The 11793-nt window shown below is 37.3% G+C and overlaps 1 protein-coding gene across 2 annotated transcripts; it reads right to left on the bottom strand.

Annotated features, from left to right (window-relative positions):
- Positions 1-1663: 1663 nt before the first annotated feature.
- LOC104104741 (pollen-specific leucine-rich repeat extensin-like protein 1) lies at positions 1664-7302 on the bottom strand. 2 transcript variants are annotated; one of them, XM_009612893.3, is made up of 4 exons: positions 7171-7302; positions 6775-7035; positions 4193-4471; positions 1664-3080 (listed from the first exon to the last, which is right to left on the bottom strand). In XM_009612893.3, exons 2-4 carry the CDS (start codon positions 7030-7032, stop codon positions 1980-1982), a joined length of 1638 nt encoding a protein of 545 aa, XP_009611188.1. In that variant the 5' UTR covers positions 7033-7035; positions 7171-7302; the 3' UTR covers positions 1664-1979. The 2 variants fall into 2 exon arrangements, with proteins under 2 accessions (XP_009611188.1, XP_009611187.1); XM_009612892.4 differs by having other exon boundaries at positions 6775-7050; positions 7171-7295.
- Between the last annotated feature and the right edge of the window lie 4491 nt (positions 7303-11793).

The raw sequence follows: 11793 nt of genomic DNA, 5'->3' as shown, positions 1-11793 counted from the left end.
AGAGTATTTTGTTTAACAATATATTTTTCTCAAGGGAAAAGGGCTAAACATACCCTCTACTTTAAAAAAAATAGTTCACAGTCAACCTCCGTTATAGATGCCCCTGCCGTTAGCAAAGTTGACGAAAATACACGGTGGTCCATTGTGGCAATCTGAGATAAATTTTTAGTTCAAACCATACACGTGCCATCTTCTAATTGGATGTCTTTATTTATTTAATATTTAATAATATTTGTTTTTCATTTGAGAATTTTATTTATTTCCTTTCTTCTTCTTTTTCCTTTCTCTTTCTTTCTTTCTTTCTTTCTTTTCTAACTACTTTGCAGGTAGTCACTTCCATTTTCCCTTCCGCCATTTTTCTTTACTTCTTTCTTCTTCTTTTTTTCCTTTATAGAAAGATCTGATGGGGGACTGATATTAAACAGAATGAAGGAAGGAAAAGAAAAGAGAAACTGAAGTAGGTTAAAGGGTGAGAGAAAATTTTGGTTGGTCAGAAAGCTTGAGGATCGCCGGCACCATTTTTCCCGGCAAAATTTAAAGTGTAGTGAGGATGACTTTTTTCTCATCTTCAAAAGAAACAAGATTTCCAACTAGAAAATAAAACTACCAGATCATAAGTATCCAATGACATTCATTAACACCCAATAAAAGTATATAGCAAAATGTATTAGTAATATTTATCTTTGACCAAGAGCTTAACTTTACTGCAATTGCCCATAAGTGTGACCCCCAAATTTGCTAATATTAGATTTTCTCTGTAGTGCTTCTGATATCATAGTTGAGATAGACAAAAGAAAGATAAATAGAATGAAAGAAGAAAAGAAAAAATGGTGGAAGGAGAAATGGCGGTGACGAAGGACTTAGAAAAGAAAGAAAGAAAGAAAGAGAAAAGAGAAAAGAAAAAAGAAAGAGAAGAAAAGGAAGTAGAATGAAAATTTCAAATGAAATGGATTATTTTAAATAATAGTAACTAAATATAAACATTCAATTAGAAGATGACACATGTATAATTTGAACTTAAAATTTCTTTCAGCTTCAGTGGACCTCCGTTAAAAACTAGGGCTATTTTCATCAACTTTGCTAACGTCAGGATATCTTTATTCCTAAAGTAAAGGAGGTTATATGTGAACTATCTTTAAAAATAGAGGGGTATATCTGACCATTTTTCCTTTTCTCAATTATAGCTAAACTAACATTTTGGTTAACAAACGTGTCAATAAGTATATTAGGAAATTAGAAGTCCAACTTATTGTAATAATATATTTTAAGCCGTTGCCTTGAATGTAACCTATGCTACCAAACAGGTATTAACATAGAATAGATTAGTTTCACTCAAGAATGATGATAATAAAGAAAGTAGAATCTCAAAAAGAAAAGACGGCTAATAAATTTCGCATTACTTATCGTTAAATGAAGGAACCTAATTTGCAGTTAAATGTTTTTTCTTATCGTCATGGATTTTTAGATGTTAGAAAAGAAAGGTTCAAATTAATGAACTAAGAGGGGGGATCAAACTTAATATCTATATCATAAGTTCAAAAATATTACAATTTGAGTTACTGTTCTAAAGAAAATGCTGGGTGTGTAATATCGTCATTCGAATTATTACAGGCAGGAATTGGAATAAGAATTAAAAAGAAGAAAGATACAAAGTGAAACACAGTTGAGCGCAAAACCTGATCCAGCGGAAGCAAATACAAATTCACTCCTACATGTTTCCAATATCACAAGAAAGAAAGCAAATGGAAGTAAGTTTTAGGTCCTGTACAAGAAAAAAGAAAGGAAAAGCAAAAGAAACGGAAAAGGAAATGTCACATTAACAAATCTCTATCTGGCTAGCACAAGAATGAAGTTTCAGCAGTCAGAAGCAGAACGCTAAACCAGTAAAGAATGCCGCTTAAATCCGACCATAGTAATTTTTGCAAATTCAGACATTGAACTCAGATTTCTATACACAAACTTGAACAAGAGGATACATGCTACCGACCAAACCAGCCTCGTGGTGGCTGGACGTCTCCATCATTCATCAACTTGTCCAACACCGTATTCAAATCGACAGCCTGTCCACTCTCAGTCAACCTCCGCACTGTTTCCCTTACTTGGTCTCTTGAAAATCCCATGTTCGTCACTTTGTCAACAACATCATCAATAGGAACCCTAATACCAGTACCGGGAGAACTAGACCCACTACTAACAGCAGAAGCCGTAGGTAGTGCTTGAGGTAATATCCTTGCAGTGGGGAGCTGCTGATAGCCACTTCCACCACTCTGGCCCATTGCAGGTAAGTTAACTTGTGGTGGTTTCATTGAGGAGCCACTGCCATACTGACCTGGGGAACTGCTATAAGGATAAGGTTCTCCATGCACAGAGGATGGTGGATATACACCAGAATATCCGGGACCAGGTCTGCTAGGTGGGGGCTCAAACATATTAGGGGGAGCTGCATATAACTGCTGGGATGGAGGGGCCCCACTTGATGGATGAGGAGGTTGGCGGATGCTTGGTGGTGGATAATTCTGGGATGGTACAAAAGATGTCTCTTCATGATGATGGCCTACTAGAGGTTGAGGTTGCGAGGGATTGACAGAGGAATGAGGGGGTTGTGGTTGAGCAGGTGGAGGTGGCTGAGAGTATATTGGCGGAGGGGCAGACTGATATTGTTGATGTGGAGGTGGTGGAGGAGTCTGATGCTGCTGTGGTGCAGGCAGTTGGTACTGCTGACTTAAGTTTTCCGGTGCTTGACCAGCTGGGAGATAATAAGCTTCTGACTGAGGATGGGAGGGAATTGGATTCTGAGGAAACTGGTTCTGAAGTTGAACTTGGTATGGCGGATTCTGTTGAGGAGGGGGCGGAGGAGCATTTGGAGGAGGTACGGTAGAAGGTGGTTGTGTAAGAGCAACAGGAGGAAATTGCTGGTGGGATTGAAGAGGAGCAGATGCTGTAGGTTGGGGTGAATCCTTATGTGTAGCATTGTGGGTTTCTGCTTCCTGCTCAACCTTTGGAGCTTGCGATTTCATGAGCTGCAGCTGAACATCCATTATTTCCTGTTTATCTCTTATCACCTGAACACCATCTTGCACCTACATGATAATTAATAAAACAAGCAGTTAACAATCCATCTTGATAACATAAAAAAAAAAAGGGGGGGGGGGGGGGGGAGGGGACATACAAGGCCAGACTTAATTTAAGACATTCCTCCAACCATCATGATAGAACAAAAAGGAAAAGAACACATCACGCCAGATTAAACATAAAAATTTATCCTTTACTGATGGGATATCAAATTTTTCATCATTCTCTGGCGCAAAGCAGATGCAACAACATTCCCAGTATAATCCCACATAGCGGGGTTTGGGTCAGGCGCAAAGCAGATAAGATGGCAAAATTATCTCACCAAATAATCACCAATCAGCCTTATGATAATACCGTTCATCATGCCACCAGAATGATATCCTAAATATTATGCGTGCTTTTTCCAAAATTTTGATAAATTAGTTTTTACCAAAGACTTCAAAGTGATCATCCCACTACAAGCCAGGGTGAATTGATATCACAAAGGAGAAAGCTAGTTAGGGTACAAATGACAATTCCAGAACTGAAATCATCACCTGAAGCAAATAGAGAACGATTCACAACCTCCCTATCTAACTTAATTTGTACTAATTTATATGCAGTGCTTAATGAGCGCTCCCTTTTCCCCGCATGCCATTGAGTTGTACCAAGGTTCTCCAGCATCTAAAAGTTTTAGATTTATATACATGTTTTTTTTAAAAAAATAAATAGATCTATATACATGGATCAAGGTGTCCTTGCACTGTCATTAAACAAAGAGACAATTAAACCTATGAGGAAACAATTCATAGTGTATATACCAGAAGTCAGAACTCAGAACTATCAATATATTGCAGTACTCAGCACAGGTAAAAATAGATGAGGAGAGAGGCAATAACATAAAGACACGAAGACCATGGTCTTGAAACAAGGGTAAAAGGGGCACTCCTCTTGCACTTCTCATTCTAAGGACAACTACTGAAAAGTGCTAAAGATAATAGTTAGTCTATTCAACAACGAAAGAAACGTAGAAGCAGCATACACATACCCAACTCTAGAGCAGTTTGATATATTTCATTTTGGCGCCAAATCAAGAGCAACTTAATTGAAACAGGATGATAAATCTAAGAACTGCAGATACCTGTCTAAGTATATTTTCCAACTGTCTCAATTTTCCATCAGTGACTCCATGGTTGTTACCAACAGACAACTTAAGTTCATCAACAGAGTTATCAATCTGGCGACTTCTAGTTTCTAATTGTGATAGCCGAGCACTAACTCCCTCCATTGCATGCAGAAGATTATCGGCATACTTCTTAACTGTGTGATCAATTTCCGATAACAAAGATGAATAAACACTGCTCAAATCTTTCTCCACAATAACTTTGGCAGCTTCAGTCGAATCAAGAGAACCATAATTCTGCACAGAAGTAGAAACGTAAATATAAAAGAACTCCATTAACTGAAAAAAATGGTGTAGAATTCACATATGGTGTTGAGCAAGTAATATAATATTAACTGAATAGTTTGGGCTATCCGTCTAAAAAGTTGGATCAATTTGAACTATTATGACGACCCAACTGGACTCGTTAGGATATTGAAGATCTAACCCCAGAGAACCCGTGAAAAATGAAAATAGCAATAATTTCTCTCTCTCTCTCTCTCTCTCTCTCTATATATATATATATATATATATATATATATATATATATATATATATATATATATATATATATATATATATATATATATATACACATATCGCACCTTCTCTTCTCTCCTTCTCACGCTACCCGGCAGTTGTGGATCCACGTTCAAGCTTTGGGTTCCTGTGAACCCATGCTCAGTCCCCAAGTTCTATACTATGTTGTACACGATTCTCATAGATCACATCAATACTATCCTTGGGAACCCAATAAAACAAAGGCATGTGGTGCACTAAACAAAGACGTGTGGTTGGTCAAGGAATTAATTACCTGCATTTGCGTAAAGGGGTTGAAACCTTTTAACATGACTTATTTCTTTACCATTTTCAAAATACAGTTCTTATAAACTAGTAGAATATTATGCTTGGGCCTTCAAATTTTAATAATGTAAAAGTGTTGTAAGGTACCATTAAACTAAATAGTGATATAACATTTGTGGTCTTTCTCTAAGATGATCTTTTCTTCTCTTTTATTTTTTTCTTTCTTTTTCACAAGTTCACTTGTCATCTTACCTATGCTATTAATCAGTTATCTATAAATGGTGTTAAGTATTGAAAAATATAAAATCTTTACATGTTTGTCATAAAACCCATTTTTTCCGGGAAAAATCGCTATTTTCCATCTTTCCTCTCTAGTCCAACTTCTGTAGTCGGTAACAGTGCATCCATCTTCTTGATTTCTTGGATCTACCTCTCTACCAGGGATGGAGCTACGACCATGACCAAGCCCAAGCCCGACAACAGTTGATTAGTGGATTCTACTTGTTTTTCTTCTGTTCCTAGTCTGCTTAGCTATTTCTCTTTGTGGTTCTTGTTCCTAATGTAAAACTTTGTTTCAAAATACTATCTGTCGGGTTTGTTGATAGATAGTCGGTCCTGTGAAGAAATAGGCAAAAGTTTGTGTGGGCTCGACAATGGCACATTGATTGACTCAATTAGCCTTAAACCCATCCAAATTTGAACCAAGCTGCCCATTTGACCCCCTGCTCAAAAGTCCCACGGTAACTAATTACGCACATGCAAATAGCATGTAAGGAGAAGCCCCAAGCATTAACTTCTCTTACAGCCCCAAGCATTAACTTCTATTACCAAAAATACTAATTGAGAATCTACATCTTGGCAATAGACAAATTAAAAGTCAGAAACACTGACTAGCCTGCTCTGTGTCATGGGAATCCAGATAGGAGGAGCAAAGTGGGCACATGCTAAGAGAAGCCACAAAAATGAACTTTTCTCGCTAGTATTGTATAATTAGAGATACATAAAACATCAAAAGAGATTCGAGAGAGAAAAAGGATCAACAGGCCAGATTTCTTTCATGAGGAAAAACAGGGCTACTAAAAGCGTTGGTGTTATATGCTGAGTAACTTAGTTGATTCTTCTTCAACTAAACTAGAACTTCTTGAATCGTAGTAGAGTGTAGAGATTGATGCACAACAGGGCACTTGCCATAATAAGCCAGCTTAGGAATGCAATAATCCCTCCCTCCCCCCTCCCCTTACCCTGCAATTCACTTATCCTCCTGCTTCTTGGTTATCTACTAAATATCCATAATAAGTTTCCTTGTTTGCAACAACTCTTAATACAAATTACCTTGCATTACTTTAGCTTTATATGTCATAATGCAAGATATAACAACACATAAATCCTTCCACACATTTGAGCTGATCAATTCTATAGCAGCAGAGACCATTTTGAACTATAATAGCAAATTCATCTATTTATGTAACCATGGCTCGGACTTCTATATGTGTCCACTAAATAAGTACAAATAATTTATTTCAAACACATTAAATCAAATGAATTGTGGTAGAATCCCAAACTCGAACCCATAAAGTTCAAATTCTGAATCTGAACACACACACACACACACACACACTAATTAGCTCACATAAACAAACCGTTGTTGTAATAGTCTGTACCCAGTAAGTCAAAATCTTAGATCCGCCTCAGATTATAACAAATAAATGAATGCATGCAAAATCTCAAATAGATATAGAGAAAGGATTAGGGATTACTCTGATGCTACTCTCAGTATTGTTTTTAGAATCAGCAGAATTCCAAGCCCTAGCTGCAGCCCCAACATTACTAGAATCAACGTTAGACTTGGGCGATGACGATCCAATTGGGCGAATTGGATGAAATTCGTAACTGGGAACAATATCTTCTTTCTTTGGATCGCCGCTAATGTGATGGTCCACTTGAGGGTTAACGAGATCGATGAAGTCACTATTGTTGTTCTGTGAATTGGATAGATCCATGATCTGTTTATCCATGTACTGCGATGTATTCATCTGATGTGTTTATATCATGTAAAAATAAAAATGTTCGCAAATTTGTGGACGATGAATAGTTGATCGAATTAATACTTGTAGATATGGAATTGAAGTGAAGCTTTGGTTTGCTTTGTTTACCTATTTGGATTTCTTGCGAAGTTGCCTCTGAGAAAGGAATTGAAGATGACAAAGTCGCTGTCGCTTCTCGGTGGACGTTTTGGATCCGATTCCTAATTGCGGGCTCTATATGGGCTTAATGCGAGTAAAAATAGAAGGGCTAGCAAGTTTTCAGACTGATAATTGAAAAATAGCTAGTGTTTGTAAAGTCATAGAAAAATAGTTATTATTTTACTGCAGCAGGAAAAGTTATAACATAATATATTGGAGATTGGTACACCTGTGTATGAACTTCCAGCAAATTATGCTGGACCAGTAGATTATGCTGGAATTTCACATGTAAAAAATTCGAATTCCAGTATATTATGCTGGAATATTTTTCGAATTTTGAACAGTGTTTTCGTTCAGAATTATCTTTACATAAAAAGTGCCTAAAATTCGATTAAGTTTGAAACTGTGACTATTTTTCAATCACCACTTGTAAATCTGACTATTTTTTAATTTCACCCTTAATCTGAAACGTCAATTTACTTGGGCCTAATCTGAGCCGCTCTAAAAATAATAGCCTAATATATATATAACTGTTATTATATAACTGTTATACACTTTTTTGGTTATCGAATGTAAATAGTTTTTGCACGGAATAAAGGTGATAATACTCCCAAACTCGAATGAAATTGGGTTTGCCTTCGGGAAACTCGTCTCCTGACATAACCGAAATATTTTTTGGTTAGAAAATTACATTTTTATTTGGGCAGGTTACACATTTGGCTGGTCAATCAAAATTAATACATTCGTTAGCCAAATAATCAAAAATATTGCCGAACTATTTTTTTGGAGTGGCAGTTTTTCCTTTTAATTAAATATTGTTTAATTTGATTTTCTATGACTTTCAACTCACATAAGTTGTTTATGACATGTTTAATCTTTAATAGAATAGAATATACGAAAGCTCCGGGTTACTTGCTTTTAAAATCAAAATGGAAAGAGTTGATTGAAAATGGTAAATGTGAAACTTATGTGGAGTGTGGTTCTGTTCTAAAATGATTTTATTAGGAACCGAGCAACATTTTAGCTTTGACTTAAAATTATGTGATTTTTATATTGAATATTAAAATTATGTGACTTAAAATTAATGCGCATTTCTTGGTAATTAAGTTAGGAACACATTATGTACAAATTAAATGTGGTAAATAAGTACACCGAGTACTAAAATTAAGAGGAATAGATGATAGTAAGTGGTTTTTGATTTGTAATTGAAATTCTACTCAATCATTGTTTCAGTCTCTAGTAGTTGATAATTATGCACAGAGAGTTGGATCTTTTACCTTTTCTTTCGAGGTCTCTTCCCCCCCCCCCCCCCCCCCCCCCCCAAAAAAAATAGTTATTTAGCAGTAGGTCGCATATTTCTCCCTCGTATTCCCATATTCCTGGCAACTAAAACTTAAATATTTGGTAGTGTTACTCATACTTTTGATATTTTTACTATCATTATCTCTAAAGCATCCAGATTTGGAGGTACACATCACTTGCAGATGGTCAATTTGGCTATCAAAGATCAGTACGACACTATATGAGGGGGTTTAAATAAAAAATTTATCACTCATTGCCAAGAATTTTACTGGAGCAAGCAATATAAGTTCCTAAATGCGAACTTGATGGCATTTCCTATCACTTAAATCAGTATAAATTAATTGTGCCCTTCAAATACACAAATTGAAAGAAAAAGATAAAACTTATAAGCAATGATGCACATGTCTTAGTGCCTTACTAAAGTACAACTTAAAGTGAGACGAAGCGCGCACTTGTCTCATTAAAGCGGATGGTGAGGGTTTCCAAAATCAGTGTGTATTCGGGAATTATTAACTTTATTGTCGAGAGTATTACTCGCCTAAAGCCCTGAATATGGTAAGAGTTTTCAAAGTCAGTGTAGAACTTACATTCATATGGATGAAATGAGGGAGAAATTGATCATCATTATGTCTCTATCATTCTGTTTGCTAATAGGAATCAAGTTCAATTACAACTTTCATAGACTGTTTCAATTAATTTTAATGCAACTTTGACAATTGAGAGGCTTGATAGATTTTATATTTTATATTTATCGTTAATGAACATGAGATTTCTAATTAAAACTTTTAAGTCTCATCCTTTATTGCCAGTATAAACTTGTAGCACCTTAAACTTCAGTAATAATAATAAAAATGATTTTTGAAGTTCTATTAAATTATGTTTCTCTAATTTGAGAAAAAAGCAATGCTATAAATTGTGCCTTTTAATTTAGTTGGGACCAGTATCTGTTTACCCGAAAAATAGTACAGTTAAATTTGTTTGTGGTTTCTAGACAGATAAATCAATTTGATCCCAAAAGATAATGAATTAATCAATTTTTGTACAAGATACTTGGCTCAAATATAGATAAAACGACAGATTTGGAGAGCCTTGGAACAAGGTTTTCGGACACAATCATGATAAGATTAACAAGCGAGAAAGAGAGAAAAAAAGGTATCAGATTGTTGTATAGAATTTTTTTGTCAATGTATCCCAGAAAAAACCGTGCCTTACAATGATAGTTGAGCCAATTATTTATGGCTCAGTGGGCGTAATGGTCGGGCCTACCACTAATGACAATTATTGGAGTGTGATAATGAAAATCTAACGGTAAACATAAATGCTCAGATTTCTTTAATGAGCCGTTACTCTTTAATGCTGTGGAATATTCTTCATTAAATGCCATCGGGCGCAACATGCTTAATGCCCTTACTAACTTGCCTTTCTCGGTGACACGCGAGGTAGTTGTGCCCGGTTTTTCATCCTCCCGGTTTTGATTCCACGTGTCCCCTTCTTATGTGGCCATGTAGCATAACATATTTTACCCAATACAGATAGTCCCCCTGCTTTCCGATGACATAACTTTGTGTTACCGGAAAGTTGGTGAGAATCCTCTTTTGGCGGAAATTACTATAATCCTTTTTGTATGTTACTGGCGGTTGATTAGACACCTGTCTCCCTGCATTTAGTGCCTAGAACACGCGTCCTCCTATGATTTAGCACGCCTTCTGTCGGTTATCGAGATAATTAGAGCCAAGTATTTTAGCCGCTCAAAAATTTACCTATACGTATCAACTCCCTTTTCCTTTGGGTCTTACCAGTTGCTTGAACTTCCAACCTGCATTCTTGCTCTTCATCTCGTCTCTAATTTTTTTCAAAGATAGAATTTCTTCTTCCTCTCTTCTAATGGCTTCTTCATCTAAACGTTCTGGCTTTTCGAAAAATAAGAACAAAAACGAAAATTTGTTCTCCCAACAGTAAGTTTCATAATCCCCCAAAGACTCAGTACTTTGAAGGATATAGAGGAGAAATTTCCCACTAATAACCCCCGTACATGGGCGGTTAGTAGGTATCTATCTTCCATTCGTCCTTTCAGTATCCTTATTGTGAAGGAAGACTGTTGCTGCCCGAATTTGGACATCATCGCTCCTGACCTATCGGAGCGAGTGACCCTTCCCAGAGAGGGTTTCACAAATATTTATACATACCCTTTTACCTTGGGTATATTCTCTTTGAGTGGGGAGCTCGATTCCGTGATAGCGGAATTTTTCCTTCGCTACTAGGTATGTTTGGCACAGGTAAGCCCCTCCGTGCAGAGGACGATTGCCTGCCTTCGATGCATGTGCCTTGAAACCATAGAGGAGCTGACCTTGGCTCATATGATGAATCAGTACTCCCCCAAGATCTTTCGCGGGGGGATGATAAATCTTTGCAAGCGTGGTCATCATGCTTTGATTTACAGCATGGATGATGACAATGACCGAGGATGGATGGAACCGTTTGTTGCATTTGCCTCCGGTGACAGTATTCCAACAACGACCTCATCCTTCCCGGGTGCTTGGAACCGTTCCCGTGAGTTTCTTTCAATACGTTCTCCCCTCCTAAATATTTTTTATGTTTGTATTGATCTTTCAACTTCTGAATATTATAGTGACCCGATGGGTCCCACCGGTAGTAGAAGGCTTGGACCGGTGGGTTCAAATGATTTTGGACATCACCACGCCCGAAATTCGCTTGTGGAAAGAAATGTCCATCAAATACGGGTGGAAGGCCAAGAATCATGGTAACTATGATTTGCTTTGCTTCAGTTGTTGTATATGTGGATTTTGGCTGAATCTCCTAACTTGTTTGTCAAATTAGGTCTACCCCCGTTCTCAGTCGAGATCACCGAAGAGGATATTTTGACCGACCCTGCTGATGCGGCGAGGCTACTCCAGGAGGCGCTTGCTCGAACGGGCCTCATGGTCTACTCCGGGCACAAATATTTCTTCAGGGAGTCCCCATCCAGAAAACAAGCAACCAAAAAGAAGTTGTTCCTCTGTGTCCGGGGAGAAGAATAAGAGGGCAAATGTTTATGCCCCCGAATCATCCCAGGTGGTAATGTTGGCCAGTCCTCCCTCCGGGCCGGTCATAAACATTGTAGTGATTGATGATGAAGAAGCTAGTAATGAGGGGTCTTCCCTTCATAGAAGACAATGATCCTTATCCTCTCAACATGATGCTCAACCTGTTGATGCAGTCCGCCGAGGATGATGTCTCGGTACTTTGGGGAGAGTTTGATTTGGTGAAAAATGCCAACTTCCGTTCTCAAAT

Source organism: Nicotiana tomentosiformis, chromosome 2 (assembly GCF_000390325.3).
Source record: "Nicotiana tomentosiformis chromosome 2, ASM39032v3, whole genome shotgun sequence".
NCBI lineage: Eukaryota > Viridiplantae > Streptophyta > Magnoliopsida > Solanales > Solanaceae > Nicotiana > Nicotiana tomentosiformis.
This window is presented reverse-complemented; position numbering and strand designations above follow the sequence as displayed.